The 24,259-nt window shown below is 36.4% G+C and overlaps 1 protein-coding gene across 2 annotated transcripts in view; it reads right to left on the bottom strand.

Moving 5' to 3' along the window:
• The window catches only part of EPB41L5 (erythrocyte membrane protein band 4.1 like 5), a 109,147-nt gene that overhangs the window by 31,779 nt on the left and 53,109 nt on the right, over positions 1 to 24,259 (bottom strand). Inside the window, exons 13-17 of one of the 2 annotated variants that reach the window (XM_069461230.1) lie at positions 24,046 to 24,152; positions 22,514 to 22,541; positions 15,952 to 15,994; positions 15,439 to 15,554; positions 11,053 to 11,742 (exon numbers count right to left, since the gene is read on the bottom strand). In XM_069461230.1, coding sequence (XP_069317331.1) covers positions 11,562 to 11,742; positions 15,439 to 15,554; positions 15,952 to 15,994; positions 22,514 to 22,541; positions 24,046 to 24,152 — 475 coding nt within the window. In that variant the 3' untranslated portion in view covers positions 11,053 to 11,561. Of the gene's footprint in view, positions 1 to 11,052; positions 11,743 to 15,438; positions 15,555 to 15,951; positions 15,995 to 22,513; positions 22,542 to 24,045; positions 24,153 to 24,259 lie in introns of those variants that run through there. The other variant, XM_069461144.1, reaches the window with a different exon arrangement.

Below are 24,259 nucleotides of genomic sequence, written 5' to 3'. Positions count from 1 at the left end.
GAAAGGTAAAAAAGGCTGGTGAACTGTTTATGATCAAAGAAATATGAAAAATGAATTGAAATTTTGACTGAATCCTTGGTCAGGAGGAAAAAGAGGGCATTTATTGAAAAAATTGGGAAAACTGGAATATGGGCTACATATATCAGTATTATATCGACGTTAAATTTTCTGAGGTGATAAATATATAAAAGAATGTCTGCTTTTTGAAGATTCATGCAAAGGTATTTAGGAATGAAGTATTATAGTGTTTGCATTATGATTCTCAGTTCAGCCAAGAAATTAAGATAAATGCCAGTAAATACGGTAAAATATTAATAGTTAGTGAACCTAGAGGAAGGGCAGATGGCTATCCATCTTTTAAAGTTTTCTGAAAGAAAAAGTTGGGAGGAAAGAAAAAGGATGTATATGCTTCCCCTCAGCCAAGTTTAAGAGCAGCTTTAGGCTCATTCAGTGAACTCCAAAATGTGCCAAGGTCAAATGACTCAAGTAGTAAAAGTGTATTTGTGGGCAGAAGCTGAGCCAGAAATGAGGGGAGAGAAGAAATGTGTTGGAAGAGGTGAAAAATAAGTATATTGCCAATGTTGGGGAAGCGACAGGTTTTATGAGGGCCTCTGAGAAAATGCACTAATGGGAAGCACAAAAAAGCTATCACTTGCACATATGCCACACTGCTAAACTACACAGAATCACTCGAGTGTTTGCCCCCTTTCCTCTTCCTTCTTCTTCAACCCTGAAAGTAAGTACCACAAGAATAAGGGGCGAAAATAAAGATGAAAAGAATGAACAACCTCCACCCTCATTCTCCATTGTGGGTTTTGAGAATGGGGAAGGAGAAATCTTTAAATTGGATATAAGATTAGAACTGAATTTTCTGTAACTTAATGTTTCAATGACTAAAAATAATACGATTCTTATGTCTACAAATGATGAGCCAGGAAGAGGGAAGAAGAGTTGGCCTTGTATGGATGAATACAGTAATTAAAAGAAAATAAAATGGAATATTCAGCCCTTTCCAAAAATAGTGATGAACTCCCAGTAATGAACCGGGGCTCAAGCCAGGGGGCACTCAAGGTGCTGAGAGTGAAAATAGGCACTGGAGTAAAAAATCCAGCTCCCTGGGGCCAATGAGACACAAAACACCTCATGTGAGGCAGTGAACAAGAGTCACATTCACTACTTCAAACCAGGGGACTGTATCTTCTAGACAGGAACAGAAGCTGAAAAGGCTCTATTCCCAAGTCCAGATTCAAATGAAAAGAAACTACTTGTCTGCAATGAAGAATTAGAAATATCTGTGCAACAAGGCTGGGTACACTGGCTCATGCCTGTAATCCCAGCACTTTGGGAAGCTGAGGCGAGAGGATCACTTGAGCCCCAGGAGTTGTAGGCTGCAGTGAGCTATGATCCTGCCACTGCAGTCCTGGGTGACACAGTGAGACCTCATCTCAAAAAAAACAAACAAACAAACAAACAAAAAACCAAAAACAAAATACCACACAAACACCAGACCACCATATCCTAGGCTCAAGGACTGGAGGCAATTTCTCTGAAACATCCTACTTTATAGCCCTTCAGAACTGAGGAGTTCAAAAAGTGAGGCTGGGGAAATTTCAAAACAGGTAAGAACGAACATGGCAAGAAGGAAAGAAAACAAACCTGTTTAAAACAAGGCAATTTGAATTCACAAACAAAACATTACAAAGCACTTAAAGAAATCTGATGTTGGCAAGGTGTGGTGGTGGCTCACACCTATAATCCTAGCACTCTGGGAGGCCAAGGTGGGAGGATCACTTGAGCCCAGGAGTTTGAGGTTGCAGTGAGCAATGATGATGCCACTGCACTCTAGCCAGGGTGACAGAGGGAGACTCTGTCTCACAAAAAAAAAAAAAAAAAAAAAAATCTGATGCTAAGACAGACAACCAACATACCCAATAAACAGGAACATTTATAGATAAGGAAGTAGAAAGGATAATTCAATCTAAAAAGGAATTTAAAATAAGTATATCGAATGTGCTGAGAGACAATAAAGGAGGGATAGCATCAATAAGACAGGAAAGGAGGTTGTGAAACTGGAACAGTAGATTCTGAAAAATGAGAAATCAAATGAGTCATTAAACATTCAAAAAAGGTTTGTAGTAGACCTGACAAAAAATTATTGAATTAAAAAGTAAAAATTAGGGAAATAAAGGTAATAAAGACATAGTAAACATGGAAGATAGGAAATTGATATAGATTGAAAGCTGCAACATACATTTAATAGAATTTCCAGAAGGAAAAACAGAGATCATGAAAGAGAAACAATATTGGAAGGGATAATGACTACAAAGTTGCCAAAAGAGAAAATGTTTATGAGGGATTAAACACTAAATATTGAACACACAAGTTTTACTTCTACATTGACAGGATAAGGACCCAAAATCACATTCACTCATAAGAAATAAAAAAAAGGAGGAAGAGAGGAAAAACACTTTGAAAGTAGTAAAATAGATGCGCAAGTGGCCATTGTTTGGAAAGGCTGCATCAATCTAAAACCTAATAGGTTAGGAAAAAAATAAGTCTCTCCACAGAATATGAACAGTTGCAAATATTTCTCTCCCATTCCATAGGTTGTCCTTCCACTTTCTTGACAGGATGCTTTGAAATACAAAAGTTTTAATATCTGACAAACTCCAATTTATTTTTTCTTTTATCACATGTGCTTTTAGTGACATACCTAAAAAAACACTGCCTGGTCCAAGGTCAAAAGGATTTATACCTATGTTTTCCCCTATGACGTTTATAACGATTAAATTTAGGTTCTATTATCCATTTGGAGTTGATTTTTTATATGATGTACGACAGGGGTCCAATTTCATTCTTTTCTGTGTGGATACACAGTTGTCCCAGCACCATGCTCAAAGCATAACTGTCTTAGTATCCACAAATAAGGGGAGAAGTAGTGTATCAACAAAGGAACATGGCTTGATATTTCCTAAAGATCTGGGAAACTACACAGGAGTATAATGAATGAACAATGTCCACAAGCATTAACACAGATGATTCTCAAAAGCAGAGCACTGACCAAGTCACAAAATCACACAAGAACGTGATTCAGCTTATATAAAGTTCAAAATCAGGCAAAAATAATTAGGGATGTAACACATACAGTAAAATTACTATTAGAAAAGGAAATTATTAAGACAATTCAGAATTTCTCTTGGGGAGAAATGGAAGGAAAGCAGATTAAGGGCACAGAAGGACTTCTAAAAGAAGTGGTAATTTCTAATTTTAATCTGAAGAATGATATTCAGACTAGACCTACATGTTTTATAGACTCATATATACATACTTCACAATAAATTTTGTCAATAAAGGCAAACAGGAAGTATTTTTAAGGGTAACATCCAAGATATTTTTGTTATTTTCTATAAGAAGCTTTAATGGGGGAAAACCCCTCTGAATCTTTATATTATCCAAATTCCCACTTGAAAGTGATTTCACAAATACACCTGTCTATTTTGACATTTATTTTTTTCCATAGTAGCATAAAGATTTATCATTATACTTATGAAAATTGTCCCTTTTTTGGTAGGAACCATTATTTTATTTTCTTTTTTTTTTTTGAGACAGAGTCTTACTCTGTTGTCCAGGCTAGAGTGCCAGAGTGCCATGGTGTCAGCTTAGCTCACAGCAACCTCAAACTCCTGGGCTCAAGCGATCCTCCTGCCTCAGCCTCCCGAGTAGCTGGGACTACAGGCATGCATTACCATGCCCGGCTAATTTTTCTATATATATTTTTAGCTGTCCATATAATTTCTTTCTATTTTTAGTAGAGACGCAGTCTCACTCTTGCTCAGGCTGGTCTTGAACTCCTGATCTCAAACGATCCACCCACCTCAGCCTCCCAGAGTGCTAGGATTACAGGCGTGAGCCACCACGCCTGGCCTATTTTCTTCATTTTAAAGTTTCTGGTGTAGGACTGAAGTCCCTAAATTTGAGGGAAAGAGCTAGGTTGGTGCAGCAGACTCAATTACCTCCTTCTTCACAGGGAACCACATAAGAAAAGGAAAGAGCTATGCTGTTACAGAAAAGTTCCTAAAACAAAGTTTAGGGGTTAGGGAGATAAGCAAGAACTATCAAAGGGGGCTAAAAACCATGGCTAGGGAAGTTAGAAGACAAGAGTTGTGTCCTTAAGTGAAGAAAATATTTCAAAGGAGGAAGTGAGTAACTGTTTTGAATGCTAATAAATTAACCAAAAATGGATCATGGGATTAGAAATGTGGTCATTTGTGAGCTAACAAAGCTATTTTGGTGGAGTGGTAGCATAACACTACTAGCTCATGAAGAGTAGAGCCTTAGTATGGATTTAAACAATGCACCTCTTGAAGACACTTCAACTTCCATCTCTTGCAAAATTGTCATGCAACATGTTAATACTGACCCTCTTAGAACAAGACACTTAATGCCACCTGCTGGAAAACCACTGTCATAAACATGTGAACATAGTCCACTTAAATGTAGCACTCCTATGCCGTATACAACCTGTACAATCATACCCAGTCCCTTTGTGTCAAGGGTAAAGTCTTACTAGAAGGGGTTCAAAAGAGATTTAGAGAAACAGATAGCAAGTAGAGACAATTCTTTTGAGGCAAAGAGTTTTGCTATCAGTGGAATAAAGAAATGGGGGAAAAGCCAAAGGGAGAGGTGGATTTAAGGGAGGGTTTTTTAATGATGTGAGATATGTGCTGATGAAGATATTCCAGTGGAGAGAGAAAACTGATGATCTAGAACAGAAGGGAGAATGGCTGAAATGATGTTCTTGAGTAATTAGGGGTCAGAATCAAGATGACCAGTGGAGAGGTAGGCTTTATATAGAGTATGGAGGGTTCACCTAGAACAACAGCAGGGAAAGCAAAGAATATATTCCTAAATGCAGGTACATTTATTGGTAAGAGGGTAGAAGTGTACAGAAAAACTGATTGCTTATTTTCTTAATAAAATAGGAAGCGAGGTCATCAGCTAAGATGAAGAGTAAGAAGTGATGAGGTGGTGGAAGTTTGAAAGAAAACAAATACAGCCCAGCATAGTGGAAGAATAAACAGATTAAGGAAATGTGGTAAGATATCAAACAGCACTGAAGGCCCACTTAGGACCATTTTATAATGCTGTATTTCACATAACACCATCTACGTTCACATATGGCACTGGATTTAACCACAATTAAATTCAGGATTTAACCAGATGAGTACAATAGGGAAGGGTCAAGAAATTAGAGAGTATATGCAAGGGAGTAATTTTAAGTGACTGTGTGTAAGAAAGTGAGGCCCAGTGAGGTACTCTGGTAGGTGTTCAACAAATAATGAGGCAAATCAAAAAAAGATTATCAATACAAGACTCCCAAATTCTTTCACTTAAAGACTTGCCACGAATGCCCCAGGCCTCCTTACCAAATCCAGACAACTCAGATTGATAGTCAATGTCTATTCAATACTTTTAACTTTTATTGCCCCAACATGATTGTGAAATTCCAAAGTGATAACCTGGATATTCTAGAGTACTTAAATCTTCCCAGGTCTTTCTAAAGACATCCAAGGGTTTTTCTGGTTGTGTCCCCAGAAAGAATTATGGCAAGTTGTTAAACATAGGTTTTATCTGCAAACTCCTAGAGAGTTGGCAATTAAATAATTCCTGAAGATAATGGCTGACCTGCAAACATAGCTTTGTTGTAAGAAACTCTTCTGTGTAATAGTATATATTCTAATGTTATACTATTCCATAATTTCTCTGAATATTCTCTAACTCTGCAGTCCCCAAACCCCCAGGCCTCAGACTGCTACCGGTTTGTGGCCTGTTTGGAACTGAGCTGCACAACAGGAGGTTGAGTGGTAGGCAAGAGAGTGAAGCTTCTGTATTTATAGCCACTCCCCATCACTTGCATCACTGCATAAGTTCTGCCTCCTGTCAGATCAGTGTTGGCGTTAGATTTTCATAGGAGCGCAAACCCTACAGTAAACCACGCAAGTGAGGGATCTAGGTTGCATGCTTCTTATGAGCATCTAATGCCTGATGATCTGGAGCTGAGGCGGTGATGCTAGCACTGGGGAGCAGGTGCAAATACAGATTATCATCAGCAGAGAGGTTTAACTGCACAGTAAATGTAATGAGGTTGAATCATCCCAAAACCATCAGAAAAACTGTCTTCCATGAAACCGGTCCCTAGTGCCAAAAAGGTTGAGGACTGCTCCTCTAGTTCCACAAGATAAATAAATCCAGCAATCACGTTCCTATTATCATCTGTTATTTTTCATTCTTCTACTGTACACCTAATAATTTATTAATAAATGTTTCATTTATTATTAACAATGATTAGTTATGTCTGTAGATGAGAGCTTTTTTTAGGAATCTGCAATTTCTTACAAAGCCTAACCATACATTAGATCTCAATTCTTCTTTATTAAAATTAGTTAAAAACAAAACAAATGAAACTTCTGTTCACCAAAAAAAAGCTACAGCTGCTGAACCTGTTTTTAAGAGGAGGAGGTACAGGTTTATTACACCACCAAGGGAGTCTTCAGTCACAATGCTTGGAGAATGTTGTTCTCCGACTCACATCTCTCTTCTTCGTGCCAATATAAACACAATGCTGGCCAGCTGTCAGGAACAAAATGTAAAATATTCACTCAAGCACCACCACCTGGAACTGAGGCCACAGCCCGTTAAGAACACAGCTTAGGGTAATTATCTAATAATAAAAAAAGTTGTGAGAACAATTCCTTCAGGAAGAACAGGAACACTTGTTTTTCTACTTCAGTATAAAAATAAAATGTATCAATAAAAAAGCCACAGAAAGCTTTTTTCCTTTCATCAATTTCTTTTAAAAATTTTTCTCTTCTCTTCGCTAATTCTTTAAAAAAGCTTAATACATGGCTGGGCGCGGTGGCTCACGCCTGTAATCCTAGCACTCTGGGAGGCCGAGGCGGGTGGATCGCTCAAGGTCAGGAGTTCGAGACCAGCCTGAGCGAGACCCCGTCTCTACTAAAAATAGAAAGACATTATATGGACAACTAAAAATCTATATAGAAAAAAATTAGCCGGGCATGGTGGCACATGCCTGTAGTCCCAGCTACTTGGGAGGCTGAGGCAGTAGGATCGCTTAAGCCGAGGAGTCTGAGGTTGCTGTGAGCTAGGCTGACGCCACGGCACTCACTCTAGCCTGGGCAACAAAGTGAGACTCTGTCTCAAAAAAAAAAAAAAAAAAAAAGCTTAATACATATGTCTCTCCCCATCAGCCCAAAGAGCTCAAAGCAGCTAAAGTGTATTACTACCATCAGTAAAGGCCAAGAATTGAGGAAAAAAATGAAGCTCCTTAACATGTTTTACACTGAAAGTGACGTTTCATGTCCTAATTTCTAAACCACCAAGGTTAATGTTAACTGAACAAGATTCAATTCTCACAATGATTTTATGTGACTAAAGTAAAAAAAAAAAATAGAGGATGAGAAATTTTATGTTCTGCAAAAGAGGGAGCTGAGCAAGAATAATATATGTAAATTCACATGATTCATAATATCTAGAAAGGATCTAACAAATCACATTTTATACATGGGGGGACCTCCACAGGTAGGTGGGGAGAGGGAAGGAGAGAAAGAGCTGTTTTCCCACCACAGAAGTATCTTCAAATTCTAGCCCTTATGCAAAAGCATCTCACATGCAACATTCACAATTCTGGAAGCAAGATGTAATTGATAATGTGGTATAATATATTAAAATATAGGATGGAAGTATGTGATACAAAAGAGATTAAGTGTTATTGGCACAAGATTTCATTTTTTTATTTTTTTTGATATAACACCTTTATTAAATTCTCAGTTTTTTTTTTTTTATCTCTCTCTTTTTTTTTATTTCATCTTATTATCGGGGAATGATTTTATTTTTGAAAATATATTTGACAAGCCCTAATTCCAAAGATTAAAAAATAAACTAATATAACTTGGTATTATTTTAAAACCCAATATTCAAAGCCTAACACAAAATAATGGTCTTTCAAAGAAATGAACTATGGTTGAGAAATGAAGAGTTTGCCCTGAACCAAAAAATAATGTTCTGAGGCTCCAACAACTATTGTTTCCACCATCAGAGCATGCTGTAGTAACATGGGACAACCATATCCAAACTTTTCAGTTTACATTTAGGAATGAATGTTATAAATAACATTTTTGGGGCAACACTTTAAGTAAACTCCCCTCCCAAAAAAAGACGATTTGAATTATACCGATTATACTATATTGGAATGTTTGTATACTAGCTGCTTTTCAAAATATGGACATATTATATACACAGAACAAATAAAGTTTTCCTCTATAAATTCATTTTAAAGTTTATTATCTGTGATTACCCTATCAAGATGAAAAAGGTTAGGTCTTACTCAGAGAAAGGTAAACACCTTTGAAATGGTTTTACCATAAAAAGAGAATGATCTTAAGAGCTCGTTTAATTTTCGTGTGTGAACATGTGATGTTTACTAGCTACTTTCCCTGTTGATAAAACCGCAGTTGAAATATAACCTAATTCAAGATGTTAAAAATAATTATGTTAAATACAACAAGCCAAAGCACTGTAAGCTAAATGACATAATCCTGGAGTTCTGTGCTGATGACTCCCTGGGTCAGAAGGATGACGACACAGTAAGCTACTTCTGGAGGGTTATTTCCCTACTCTAGGATTTGTGGTCACTGACCCTTTATCCATAACAAAGCAAGGAATATAAACAGGTTGGTGACTATTTTAGGTTGAGCTATTTGTAAATTCCTCATGGCTTGGGAAACAACCTATATATCCACCTTGAAAATATCAGTAAAAAGAACAAATATTCACAATATTTGATATGAAATCCAAAGCATATGTGAGAACTTATATAAAATAGACAAGTTTGCTTCTACTACCATTCAGCCTTAGCCCTTTACTTCTGCCACCACCCCTCAAACTCAGTTTCTCTCATTAGTAATTTACAAATGAATTATTTTATAACAAGGTTTCCAAAGGGAAAAAAAAAACATGATGTGAATCTTCCAACACTTAAACAGGAGTGATTAACTCAAATTCTAAGCCGCTTTCAATATAAACTGAAGATCTTACTCTTCAATTATAACCGTTCCATACCTCTAGAGTTAAGATTCTGCTAAAATACATATGAGGCACTGAATCTGTGTCTGACCATCAGATTAAGAATAATTTCAAAGTGAGACTTTAAGGACTTTCTAAAAGACCAGGATAGCTCGTTATTCATTGTCTTTTTGGTTTCTATTATAGAAATGGTAGGTTCTTCAACGATATACATATCCATGAAATCTTTTCTAGAATGGCACAAACCAGAGCTTCTGTGCTTAAAATGTTATAATCCAAATTCCTTTCTTTTTTTTTTTTTTTTTTTTTTGAGACAGAGTCTCACTCTGTTGCCCAGACTAGAGTGAGTGCCGTGGTGTCAGCCTAGCTCACAGCAACCTCAAACTCCTGAGCTCAAGCGATCCTCCAGTCTCAGCCTCCCGAGTAGTTGGGACTACAGGCATGCACCACCATGCCCGGCTAATTTTTTCTATATATATTTTTAGCTGTCTATATAATTTCTTTCTATTTTTAGTAGAGATGGGGTCTCGCTCTTGCTCAGGCTGGTCTCGAACTCCTGAGCTCAAACGATCCGCCCACCTCGGCCTCCCAGAGTGCTAGGATTACAGGCGTGAGCCACCGCGCCCGGCCTCAAATTCCTTTCTTTTATACTTTGAGTGTCCATCCCATACACTGATTATGATAAACTCAAAAGATTGAAATCTGTCTGCAAATTTCATTCTTTAAATATTTAGTTCTGCTCACTTATGTTTTCTATTGACAAGTTGTATTATACTTGTAGCCAAAAGTCCAGTATTAAGAAGACCTCTGAAACTTTTATCTTTGTCTAGCAGAGAGGATTTGAGGGATAAAAACCAACCTTTGGTAACACAGGATGGGGTAAATTAGTTAGGTTGTTTATAATGAACCTTCATTACCTTGAAGCATTATAAATTCTCAGAGTATAAAATATCCTCAAATTTCTACATATAGTAATAGTTTAAAAGTTTGGAAACTTTTCTAAAATCTGAAAAAAACTTTATAGAAGAAGAAAAGCTTCCTGTACATACTTCCTATCCCATCAAAAATGTACTTTTTCCGGTTAATTTGCCTCTGTGAATTAAACCAAAGAGCTTGAATAATTACATTCTAAAGTTCAAAAAGGAACAAAAATAGTAATACATATCCATCTAAAAGCTTTTGGCTTCAGAATTTAATTTTAAAGATGGTAAAAGGCCAGATTATGAGACTATTGCAAACCTAGGTGATCTGTCAGGCGTATAAGATGAAATAGAAAAAACAGCAAAGTGCAAAGACAAAAGTAAATACATTTTCCATCTTATATAACATTCAGTAGTAACATAACCATTCAGTTAACCATTCAAAAGTAAACATTCAGATTTCTCTTTCTACATGAATCACATTACTAATGTGATTGCTAGACCTTTTGGTAACTTAAAATATTTGTGCACATTAAAAAGTGGTTGTAATTAAAAATTACGTTAATTAAAGTTTTAGGCACTTTAGAGCTGGGGGCAGTGGCATGCACCTGTAGCCTCAGCTACTCAAGAGGCTGAGATGGGAGGAAAAAAAAAAAAGAAGAAAAGAAACAAGGAAAGAAAGGGAAGGAAGGAAAGAAGGGAGGGAGGGAGGGAAGGAAGGAAAGAAGGGAGGGAGGGAGGGAAGGAAGGAAAGAAGGGAGGGAGGGAGGCAAGGAAGGAAAGAAGGGAGGGAGGGAGGGAAGGAAGGAAAGAAGGGAGGGAGGGAGGCAAGGAAGGAAAGAAGGGAGGGAGGGAGGGAAGGAAGGAAAGAAGGGAGGGAGGGAGGCAAGGAAGGAAAGGAAAAAAGGAAGGGGAGGAAAGAAGGGAAGGGGAAGGGAGAAAGGAAGAAAGAACGAAAGAAAGCAAGAGAAAAAAGAAAAGAAAAGAAAAGAAAAGAAAAAGAATAAGAATCTTAGGCATTTAACTGAAATTAAGGCATGAGCCACTTTGGAATTATTAATATTAAAGTGGTGTATAAGAACACGTTTTATAAAAATATCATGAAAAACTAATATATCATGCCTGGATGTGATTCCTTTTGGGTGTCCTTTTAGTGTATCTGATTCTTTTAATCTCAATCAATTTGGATGGCATGTGGTAGAGTAGTAACGGGCAGCTTGTTCACGAACACAAACCTTCTAAGATGTATTCTGAGTGATATACTAACACGCTAAAATCAAGAAAAACTCTTCCACAATCACAATGGCATACAACTCTTTTCAACACAAAAACATTTGTCATTATCACTGATGGCATCTAGCTTCTTTAGATTCTTTTCCCCTTCATTGAAGAATTCAATTACTAACAACACTAAACAACTAGCAACTCAGCATAAATTCTTGCCAATACTCCTGATATGACTGATCCTTTATAAATACCAGAAAATGTATACCATCAACTTTTATGACAAAGAGTCCCAATGCCTAACAGGCTTAACACTCATATTTCAGTCATGGCTGCATGGCCAGGAAAATGAACATCATGATGGACTCCTGCATTCTTCACATTGTGCTCATGGACAAAGTCAGTGTAGTTTCTATGTGCAGTCTGGGGTGGGGGCAAGGCCCTTGTGTTCCACTGGTTTCCACCACGTTGACAGCAGTCACTGGCAGCAGGGAGCCTGGATGGTTGGGGAGTGGGAGGGGAGCACAGTTAGTCAACAGGAATAGGAGAAAATGGATGTGTGAGAGGTAATAAAGGAGAAAGGGAACGTGACTAGCATGCACCACTGCTATGAATAGTTACCAGTATCTACTCCATGCAATGATAACATTCAAGAATAACAAACGGGTGGAATCTATGAAGTTACATGTAATGGAGAATGTCAATATGGAAATACATGTAAGTAATCAGAATTAGTTAAGTGGGGTAATTATAGAAGAAATTTCTCAGAAGGCAAGACACTCTCTCTGTCCCTGATGGTGCTACCAAAATCAAAGGCCAAAATGTTGTTTGGGGGTCTAATAAGAAAAAAGTATTCATAATGTACTTAATTCAAATATATCAAAAAAGAATTGTACATAAGGACAAAGGTTTATATGGAAAAGGGCAACTGCGAAAATTAGTTCACAAATTAAGTGATTTCACAAAACTGAAACCCAGGAAACAAAATTTAGAAAGAGTATTTAAAAAAAAAAAAAAAAAACCTACCCTCGGAGGCCATGTAATTTTATATCAGTGTTCCCAATTATCAACAGAGAATCATTGCTCCTTCTATAATCAAAGTTCAAAGGACCACAAAATGAAATTCAACGGGTACAGATAATGTGATGAGATTATGAGCCCCCTCCAAGAAACAGTTTAATAAGCATATTAGACACCTCTTATCTCAGTGCTGTAGAAAAGGCCTACAGAACTGTAAGAGTGAAATATGCATACATGCAGTTCCTGGTTAGAATTGATCAGAGTCCTCCAGTAGAAAGAAAACATTTGCACAGTTTCGGTAAATCAAAGTTTCATGACATGACAGAAAGGGCAGCACATATTTAAAACAACTACAAAAGAAAAAAAAAATCACCCCAAATATAAAAGATGTGTAAAAATAGATTTTTGGGCCATTACTGGTGGTTGCTCACACCAGTAATCCCAGGACTCTTAGGAGGCTGAGGCAGGAGAGATCACTTGAGGCCACAAGTTCAAGGCTGCAGTGAGCCATGCTCACACCACTGCACTCCAGCCTCCAGCCTAGGCAATGAAGCAAGATCCTATCTCTTTTAAAAAAAAAGATTTTAGAATTAGTGTCATCTTTTTAACTCAACTAAAACATTACTCTTCACCTTTATTCCTTAGGGAAACTGAAAAGAAACTAACTAAAAGGATTTTTTCAGAACTTGGAAGACTGTTGTTAAAATATAATAAAATTATCTTCTTTCCCTCAATTGAAATACAATTTGTTCATCAAACCTGACCCACGAAATTCACAACCCTCAAATTTAGGGGTTCTAAAAATTAATGTTCTTAGCCAGTCATGGTGCTCATGCCTGTAATCCTAGCACTCTGGTGGGCTGAGGCAGGAGTATCGCTTGAGGCCAGGAGTTCCAGACCAGCCTGAGCAACCAGGCTGAGCAAGAGCGAGATCCCCATCTCCACTAAAAATAGAAAAATTAGCGAGGTGTGGTGGTGTGCCTATAGTCCCAGCTGCTCAGGAGGCCGAGGCAGGAGGATGTGCTGGAGCCCATGAGTTTTAGGTTGCAGTGAACTATTACGACACCACTGCATCATCATAGTTCTTCCCTATAGATGCAAAATTCTCTAAATACTACTCAGTTTTGTTCTTATTCTTGTTTATAAATGATTTATGGACTTAAAAATACACGAATTATTTCTCAAAAGGTGATACTTTAAATACTTGAAGATTCTAAGTTACTGATATACCAAATGATCCGCCCAAATAATGGTATCATTTAAAAGATTCCAGCAAGAAAAAGCTGAAGACTTGAACTGGGAGTAGGTTTAGATTAAATTGGTTAAAAGTTATCTACCAGAAATAGAATGTTCCATTTTTCTGCCCAATTGTTCAAACTTAGGGAGCATTTCCAAATCTTAACAAATTATCACTTTCTAAAGGAGGACTGTTTTATATTCTTTTAAAAGTATTAATAAGAATCAAAGCACGCAGAAACAAAGAATGAAATAAAGAATGCATTTTAAGGTAAGGCTGGAGAATCTGTTAGGTCCAAGACGTGTCAGCTCTATATTCAGTTCCATGCCACTGCTGACATATGGTAGGCTCATTAGGTTTTAGGGATCACTGCTTTACTCCATTTCAGCAAAGGAGGTTTCAGCACAACCACATAAAAGAAGAACACAGCTCCAAATTTTTCACTTTTCTCAATAAATTCAATAGTATCTTTCTAAAGGATGCATCAAGCAAACTGAGCAGTGCCTAACAAACCAAATTAAACGGATTTAAATATGGACCTATTAAAATGGAAAGACTCAATAAAGATTTAGTGTCATGATAATAGGATGCAAACTAATCAGACTCTCATTCCATATTAATATAAAAGGCAAATATATTAACAAAGTTCCTTTATAGTTGAAGTCTCAGTACTATTTTTCCTTGCCACTAGCACTTGATGGTAACATAAATGAGATCAAATAAAGTTGCTTACTGGAGCCGTGTTTTGGTAAGAAATTGAAGAAATTTTTTTAATGGCTTAAGTAAAGACTAAAATTTGACATTTAGAAGCTTCACTCTTTACTTTTAAGTGTGTGCCCAAGTGTGTACATGAACACACACACAAAGTACCCCCAACTACACATCCACGTACAAAGAAAACAAAGAGAAAATGGGGGGATCTCCTTCATTTTATAAACTAATTACAAGTTATTTGGAACTGAAGTAAAAATATGCCCCCCATCAAAAGCAAAGCACCTTGCAGTAATTAAGCCAAAATAACGGTGAAAAAATTACATAGCAAAGACTGAAAATAATCACCAACCACTGTTGACCCACCACCATGAAGGAAGAACTGGTTGCACAGAAAGCTGACCAAAACCTTGAGATCACCAGAGAAACTCAACAGATTTCAGGTACTAAACAAACTAAGAGCAAGAGAAAAAGAGAAACATCCTATGAATTATCAAAGTTCATTTCATAGACACAAAACTTGAACATATGATACATCTAATACGACCACTCAATCAAATAATTGCCAAGGAGCCCCCCTCCACCCCCACCCCCCAGCCAACCAAGCCACATAAATTTATTTGGGAAAGGATGAACCCAATTGATTAACCTCAAGAAGCCACAAAGTATCCATATTTGTGTGTTTACTATTAATCTAGAAAAAGACCTTGGAAATCTAAATAAACGAAATCCTTCCTGTCATCAGACTATCTCCTAATCTCCAAAATATGGAATGACTCATGCTTCGTTTTATTGGACTTTATTCATGTTTCCCTTTTGGCTTTATCTTCAGTCCTTACTGAAGAAAACATATCTGATGTAGTAGCATCGTGTTGTGTGGAATAACATGTATGGACGTATTTTCCTCATGCATCTGGGAAAAGGTTCTACTGACAAGCAAGGAAGTCTTTTTCAACAGAGAACCACTCACCACTCCCAGATGATGCTAATCAAAATAAGGACAGCTGTTTGATAGTCTTCATTTAGACAAACACACTCCCTTCTTCATCCACATCCCTTATTTTCCCCATCCCAATATGACTGCTCAATAATATGCTTCTTTTCAGCTCACAAATATGAATAATTTGCTTTCAATCATATTTAAAGTACTTTAAGAATATGGCTTGGAATTTAGAATACAATTAAGCAAGCAATATTTTACTTTGGTTTAAGGAATTAACAAACCATTTCCTGTCATGCTGGTCTGTTCCAGGACTCTGTGGAAGATTCTCTATCTCCACCAGCACAGGACCAGAGGATACAGAAGGAATCACAGGCAGAGCAGATCTCACACCCCAAGCCTTTGGACAAAAATTGTAAAAATCATCAATCTTGCTTAAATAAAACATCTCTTCACCAACAAATAGAATACTAAAATGGAATACTATCTACATAGTGAACAAATATAATGCAAACAAATGTTTCAAGCTTATATACCATCTTGTAGATAGATGATAATTTAATGGAATATTAATATTTTATTCATTTTCCTGTATTTATAGGGACATAAAATGTTTTATAGACTGTTTCATTTACAACATTTTAGATAATAACAGAATTAGATATTATTGAACACTTAAGGTTAAGAAAAGAAAATGCACAAAACTTGTGGAAGATTATACCATTATGAAAATTCAATTGACAACACTATTATTTACCATAATTTACTAGTGTTTTCAAAGCTTTATATTGTCTTACCTGTTGAGAGCCATTGCTCTGGGTTGAGACATTATTGTGAACACTGTAATGGGGGAAAAATGTATTAAAAAACTATACATGAAATTCTAGGGCTTCACTTTGTAAAATTATATGCACACTAATGAAAGCAGATTTATTTTAAAGACATTAATATTTTGTTTCAAATAAATCTACTGCTGGTATCTTAAAACTAAGAATGTCAGATGCTCAGAATACATTTGCTCTTAATAGGCAAACAAACATTTGCTTTTCTATAGTCTGTTCATATGACGCTTTCCATATGTGTGTATTTTCACTGTGCTTTAGAGGTATATGTCACGACTAATCTTGTTTATTCATTAGACAATATCTGTCCAACAAAGACAGATGGCTAAACAAAGAGAGCAGTGCAAATACCCACATAAATTTATCTGATCCATCACTTTTCTTGTATATTCCTACCCTCTCAAGATTTCCCAGTGTAACAGTTTAGCATTTTATAACTCAAAAGGCCTCAGAAAGTTAGAAATTTCTGTGTATATCGTCTCCAAATGATTTATAAATATATTTATAAATATTTATTTTAGGTTGTACCCATTCCCTGCCCTAATTAAAAAAAGGCACTTTAAAAAATCCCTTGAAAGAGATTAATCTACAGACTTAATGATAGCACTATGTTCCAGGAAAATGAGATATAGAATTAAATACATTCAATTCCTTGATGTTAGCCACTAATCTTCAAGAATAAGGACAGACTACTTCAGGCATCCCAAGAAGATTTAAAATTAGCAAATCACTGCCAGTATCAGGTTGGCACAGACTTCTCCAAAGCAATACTTAAGAATATTATGTTACACCCAACCAAGATGTCAATTCTAGTAAAAGGATATAGGCAAAGCTTCTCAAACACAAACTTTGCATATAGCTTCCAGAAGCCTTTGGGAGAGTGGAGGAGGAGACTGAGAGCAAAAACAAAAGCTACCTAATGATGAAAGACAACCAATTAAAAAAGAACTTAAGAATAAGAGGCCTTGCTATAGGGCCAGGGGATGAAGAGTGAACCATTTTATATCCTTTTTCTAAAAATCAACTACATCTCACAAGGTGTTTTTGTTTTGTTTTGGTTTTTGTTTTTTTGAGACAGAGTCTTGCTCTGTTGCCCAGACTAGAGTGCTGTGGCATCACCCTAGCTCACAGCAACCTTGATCCTGAGCTCGGGCAATCCTCCTGCCTCAGCCTCCCATAGTAGCTGGGACTATAGGCATGCACCACCATGCCTGGCTAATTTTTTCTACTTTTAGTTGCCCGGCTAATTTTTTTTCTATTTTTAGTAGAGACAGGGTCTTGCTCTTGTTCAGGCTGGTCTCGAACTCCTGAGCTCAAGCAATCCTCCCGCCTCGGCCTCCCAGAGTGCTAGGATTACAGGTGTGAGCCACTGCGCCCAGCCTCAATTACAAGTTGAGTCACCAGAACTTGCACAACCATCATCTGGGTTCAAAGTTAAGCTGTGTTACTAGCTCTGGCCTCTGTTCTTCAGGTTACTGATTTGCCTAAGACTGTTAGAAGGATTAAATGAATATTAGCAAAGTACAAAGAACAGTGATAAAAACTAACAAAATACCTTTTTAAAAAATACTATTTGGTATAGACCCATTGCCACGGCAATTGTAAAGAAACTGTCAGGCACAATTTCTTTTTATTAACCACGTTGCTCTTCCCAGAATAAATTATACTTAAGTAACCCATGATCTTAAACCTTAATGGAATCTTATCCAGCCTGCTTGGTATAGAAGTTAGACTCACTAGTCTGTGGTCCCTTGGTTATTCTCTGAAGCTTTCCTTTAACTGGGAATAACTACAGTGGGTGATGAGTAAAAACATGAGTAAGAATAACATGAGGAATAAAGTGGTTATAATAAGTAATGTTAATTGAATCATAGCTTGCTTTCAAATAATTTGAAATGGAAAGCATTATTTTCTGATAATTATACATATTGTTTCACTTTCATGAATACGAAAGGATTACTGACAGAATTACTTCTCATTACTGACCAGTCCAAGCTTCCCCTTTTAAAAGACTATATGCAGTAAGTGACCCCTTTTGCTTTTATACCCCTTCAACTCATTTGATTTCCTCCACCATTTCTTCTTTTCCTCTTTTGTGTGTTCAAGACTGCCCATTAAGCTTGTATAAAAAGTACTAGTAATTGAAATGTCAACTATGCTTTAAAATGGCACTTCTTAAGATCCTTTATAGTAGTCAAGACTCAAGACTCACGGAGGAGTAGTTAGGAGATAAAACAGTACAAGGAAAATGACTGACATCAGCCAATTTAAAAACCTGTTACTTAAATAGGCATTTTACAAAACTGCAGAGTACAAGGTCAGGAAGATTTTTAGGTCAAACAGTTCTGCCTTTTCAAACAGTACTGTTTTCCATGGTTCACTGGAGCAAAACTGTTCATGCAAACAGCACTGGAAGGGCCAGAGTAAAAGGACATAAAACATGCCAGTCCAAGCTCAGGTTCTCCCAAGCACTGTGATGAGTGGTGCTCAATAACCTTTAGATGAGTTGGGGCCCCCTCTACATTTCATTCTAAAAGCCCATTCCTTTTTTTTTTTTTTCTGAGACAGAGTCTTGCTCTGTTGCCTGGGCTAGAATGCCATGGCGTCAAGCTCACAGCAACTTCAAACTCCTGGGCTTAAGCAATCCTTCTGCCTCAGCCTCCCAAGTAGCTGGGACTACAGGCATGTGCCACCATGCTCGGATAATTTTTTTCTATATATATTTTTAGCTGTCCAGATCATTTCTTTCTATTTTTAGTAGAGACAGGGTCCTGCTCTTGCTCAGGCTGGTCTCGAACTCCTGACCTCAAGTGATCCTCTCACCTCAGCCTCCCAGAGTGCTAGGATTACAGGCGTGAGCCACCTCACCCGGCCCTAAAGGCCCATTCTTAAAAAAAAAAAAGAAAGAAAGAAAGAAAGAAAGAAAGAAAAACAGTATCACTGCTTAAGTGTCCCATTTCTGTTGTGTTTTCTTGTGCCAAAAGCGTCACTAATTAAGGATCATCAACATTTAGCCATTAAAGTTAAATTAATCTTAATTCTAGGAAAGACACGATATATATTTTCATACTTTTTAAAATCAGAAATGTATGTTTCAGAACATCTTAAGGGAGGACCTTTTATTTTGCAAATAAAGACCTTAAATTCTCAACTATATATCACTGCTTGAATACTTTGTTTACATTTCTGCAAACTTCATCAGGTACTCACTCCTTACTTTAAGCTGTAATATGCTGTATCAGCCTCCCTCTTTCAAGACAGGAAGACACATGATCCGTTAAACAAACAAAATAGTTTTTACAATACAGAAAACTTCTAATATTTCTTCACCATTTTCTTAAAAGCATAAGTTATAAACAAATCCAAGGAAAATAAAAGTATACAGCCCAGAAAAGGCACAAAATTTTGTTTTTTACCTAACTAAAATTTCATGATGGAGAGAATTCCTCATTTCCTCCCTGTTCTATTCATTTATTTATTTCTAACAGCCTACAGACAGCTAAAGAAACTTGAAGGGAGTCCTTGTTCAAAAAGCAGAGTACTTTTGTAGTGAATCACAGCATGGCTTTAATAGCTTTCTAACTGAAAAAAAAATTTTAATAGGACATTTCAAGGTGAGGCTGACCATATTTCAGTACCCAAAAACAAGCAACTTCTTTTGTCTTCAAAGGTCTAGTCATATATCTTCCATATAAGAATAAAGACAAATTCAAAAAGAAACTAGATTTGTGGGTATGATCTCAATCTAATTACTTAGCTAGCACTTCAGGAGACTCTAATACATACCAATTATTAACAGGCTGTATTATATGAGACTAAATGTTATGATATACACTATTAAATCTAATAGAGTCATCAGAAGTGAGACTTTCAGAATGGGGTGGTTTTAAGACAAAAGCAGATACTCCTCCCAGTGAAAACATTTACCTGGTGAAAATTATTTTTAAAAATTAAAGTCTCCAGAAGTTGTCATACAGGCATATATTAAGGAGAGAAATATTTATTCAAGAAAATCTACTAAATCTCATTAAGAGCTAGGTCTGTAGAATCTGACCCACAATTTGCTCCCCTCTCCCAAGCTCAGTGTGGTGGCAGTTCTACTCTTGGAGGGTATAACCAAAAAGGTGAGGCAAACGTTCTCGCAGCTCTCTAGCTATTCTAAATATGTTCAATAACTAAGGAAACCACAACTAAAGGAATCAAGCATGAGAACAATGTCTCACCAAATAGAAAGTATCAGTAACCACAAATTGTAGTAAAAAAGAACCAACGAGAAATTCTGGAGTTCAAAAATACAGTAACTGAAATGAAAAATTCATGGGGGGAGGGGTAGTGGCTCCATGGCAGATCTGAGCAGGCAAAACAATCAGTAAACTTGAAGATAAATCAAGTGAGATTATTTACTCTGAGGAATTAAAAAAAAAAAAAAAAACAGACTCAGAGACCTGTGGGACACCGTCATCAAGTGTAGCAATTTACATTTAAAGGAAATTCCAGTAGGAGATAAAAAAGAGAACATAAAGAATATCTGGGCTGGGCGCGGTGGCTCACGCCTGTAATCCTAGCACTCTGGGAGGCAGAAGTGGGTGGATCGTTTGAGCTCATGAGTTCGAGACCAGCCTGAGCAAGAGCGAGACCTCGTCTCTACTAAAAATAAATAAATAAATAAATAAATAAATTAGATGGACAACTAAAAAACTATATAGACAAAATTAGCCGGGCATGGTGGCACATGCCTGTAGTTCCAGCTACTCGGGAGGCTGAGGCAGAAGGATCGCTTGACCCCAGGAGTTTGAGGTTGCTGTGAGCTAGGCTGACGCCACGGAACTCTAGCCAGGGCAACAGAGCGAGACTGTCTCAAAAAAACAAAAAAGAATATCTGAAGAAATAGGTGAAAACTTCCCAAATTTGATGAGAAAGTTATACCATGGAAAAGCAACCATAAGAAAACTGGATTGGCAATACTTGTATCAAACAAAGTAGGCTTTAAAACAAACAAAAAAGTTACTAAAGAAGAATTTTTTATGATGATAAAAGGAACAGTCCATCAGGATAATATAAATGCCATATGTACATATGTACCTAACAACAATCCCCAACATACATGCAACAAAAATTGAAAGCACTGAAGGGAGGAATATATTAATGAACAACAATAGCTGTGGACTTCAATACCCCACTCTCAATAATGAATAAAACTAGGCAAAAGATGAACAATGAAATAGAAGATATGAACAACATTATAAACTAACTAGACCTAACAGACATCTAGAGACACTCCACTCAAAAACAGCAGAATACATATTCTTAAGTACACATGAACCATTGTCTAGGATGAATCATATGGTAGGCCATAAAATAAGCTTCAAATTTAATGGGATAGATACCATACAAAGTATGTTCTTTAACCACTGTGGAATAAAATGAGAAAAAAACTAAAGGAAAATTTAAGATATTCACAAAGTGCAGAAATCTAGCAATACATTCTTAAGTAAATGATAGATCAAAGAAGAAATCACAAGTGAAATCAATGACATAGGAAATAGGAAAATCAATGAAAGCCAAAAACTGTTTGTATTAGAAAGGTCAACAAAACCGACAAACTTTTGTTTTGGATAAACCAACCAAGAAAAAAAAACACAAAACTGAAATTCCTAAAAGTCAGAAAGGAATGAGGGGACATCACCACTCACTTTACATTAAAAAAAAGGAAAAGGGACTAATATGAATTGTATGCCAAAAAAGTAGGTTACTAGACAAAATGGACAAATTCTAGAAAGACACAATTTCCTAAACTGGCTCACTATAGAAAATTCGCATAGATCTCTAAGAAATGGAATTAATAATTTTTAAACTTCACACAAAGCGAAAGTCCAGTTCAGGTGATTTTAATGGTAAATTCTACCATATATTTAGAGAGTACCAATTCTTTATGAACTCTTCCCAAAAGTAAAAAAGGAAGGAACATTTACCAACTCATTCTGTAAAGCCAATATCACCCTCATACTAAAACCAAATAAAGACATTGTAAGAAAACCATAGATCAATGTTTCTGATGAACATAAAGACACAAAAATCCACAAAAAATACTAGGGAAACCAAATCTAGCAACATATAAACATAAGGTAGGATTATACAACATGACCATGTGAGATTTATCCCAAAAATAAAACTGCTTATTCGCAAATCAACCTTTGTTCTTTGAGCTCCTTGTATCTAAGGACCATAATTTACTCATCTTTAACATCAGTCACTTGCCAATAACAAATGTATTACATTCTCATTATGACTAGCATATCCACCCCCCGATTCTTTATTTCTTTAAATTGCTTTATTTTTCTTCATGTCAATTTTGTCTGATACTATGTGTTTATTTGTTCCCTGCTATATATATCCCCAACGCCTAGGGACGATTTGACACTTCAATCAGTCTTCGGCAAACATTTGTTTAATGACAGCAACTGCATAAATTCTAAAATATTCTATATAAATTCCTAAGTTCCAAGACTTCACTCACCTGAGGTCTTCAGGTTTTGTTGTACTTGCTAACAAAAGAAAAGATAACATCTTGTTAGTCTCATCTTACCTGATAAATTGCTTCACTATTCAAAGTAAAACCCTGAAGTAAAATTGCTTCACTATTCAAAGTAAAACCCATTACATTATGAACCATGCTTCCCAACCACAGATTTCAAAACTTCATTTCACAGAAATGTTCTGGGGTTCACACAATTGAAGTCAATAATAGCAATTATTTCCATTTTTTAAATAAAACAGTAAAATACATATACATCTCTTCCTTTAAAACAGAGCCATCTGTAAGGCTTCAGGGTGAGCCAACTGATTCTGCATCATCCTCAGGAGAAAAGTAGGTAACTTAGGGTTTTAAATCACAACAAATTAAAATGGTTTTATTTATACATATGTATTATTTAACTTACAGTCATACCAAAAATTATGAATATAAATCAGTTTTTAAAAAAATCAATATTGCCAAACATCAGAAGGCAATTGTTGGATAATTGGTGATGGCTCTGACATTGGAAATACTTAAAATTCAATCAGTATTTTAATACAAATTCAGATTTTAAATCAAACACAAGTTTTATTTATCAAAGTAAACAATGCTTTTTCTTATATAATTGATTTTAAGCAGGTAACATGAATTTGGAAACATCCATATGTGAGATATTAATGATTAAATTTAAAAGCTGTATTTGGACGGGCGCGGTGGCTCACGCCTGTAATCCTAGCACTCTGGGAGGCCGAGGCGGGTGGATCGCTCAAGGTCAGGAGTTCGAGATCAGCCTGAGCAAGAGCGAGACCCCGTCTCTACTAAAAAAAAAAAAATAGAAAGAAATTATCTGGCCAACTAAAATATATATAGAAAAAATTAGCCAGGCATGGTGGCACATGCCTGTAGTCCCAGCTACTCGGGAGGCTGAGGCGGTAGGATCGCTTAAGCCCAGGAGTTTGAAGTTGCTGTGAGCTAGGCTGACGCCACAGCACTCACTCTAGCCTGGGCAACAAAGCAAGACTCTGCCTCAAAAAAGAAAAAAATAAATAAATAAATAAAAGCTGTATTTAACAGTATCCTTAGTATAATACCATATAATTTTTACTTAAAACTTATTTGCAAACTATAGATGTTTACTAAAAAAAAGAAAGAAATTAGAATTTATTTATTGCATGACAATGATTCTAAAAATTCCTAAAGGGATTAAGAGATGTCTTATTGTGAATGAGATCTATAAGTCAAAAAGGGAGAGAAAACGTTTCTCTACAGAAACACTAAAATAGTCAATGCAAACAAAAACTAAACACAATCTCAGAATACCATCAGAATTAGGATTAACAAAATTTAATCTCAACTAACAATACAGGCAATTTTCCCTGTGTATGTTATGAGATTGATTTTGCCATAAAAGTACTTTAGTTCGTTGGAATAGACCTAAGGAGATTCAGATAACTTCCTCTCCAAGTAAACACCACCAGTACATAATTACTTGTCAAGGAAGAACAGTTCTTTGAAACAGGGTTGCACTGTACCTTTCATTTGTAGAGTTCGTCGAGAATATCGTTTGCTGGGCCTTCTTTCAAAGGATGTTGATCTTCTTGCTTTATTGGTTTTTGTGGTCTGATACTCAGTTTTCCCACTAAAATAAATGAGGCATATCAACAGGAATAAGAAATTTGAGGCCAATTGCAATCAGACACACATAAATAAAAGTCTACATTCAGGTTCTCCTTAAAAGAATCATCC

This window comes from Eulemur rufifrons, chromosome 1 (genome assembly GCF_041146395.1).
Source record: "Eulemur rufifrons isolate Redbay chromosome 1, OSU_ERuf_1, whole genome shotgun sequence".
Taxonomy (NCBI): Eukaryota; Metazoa; Chordata; class Mammalia; order Primates; family Lemuridae; genus Eulemur; species Eulemur rufifrons.
The sequence above is the reverse complement of the archived record's forward strand: the minus strand, read 5'-3'. Positions and strand labels throughout refer to the sequence as shown.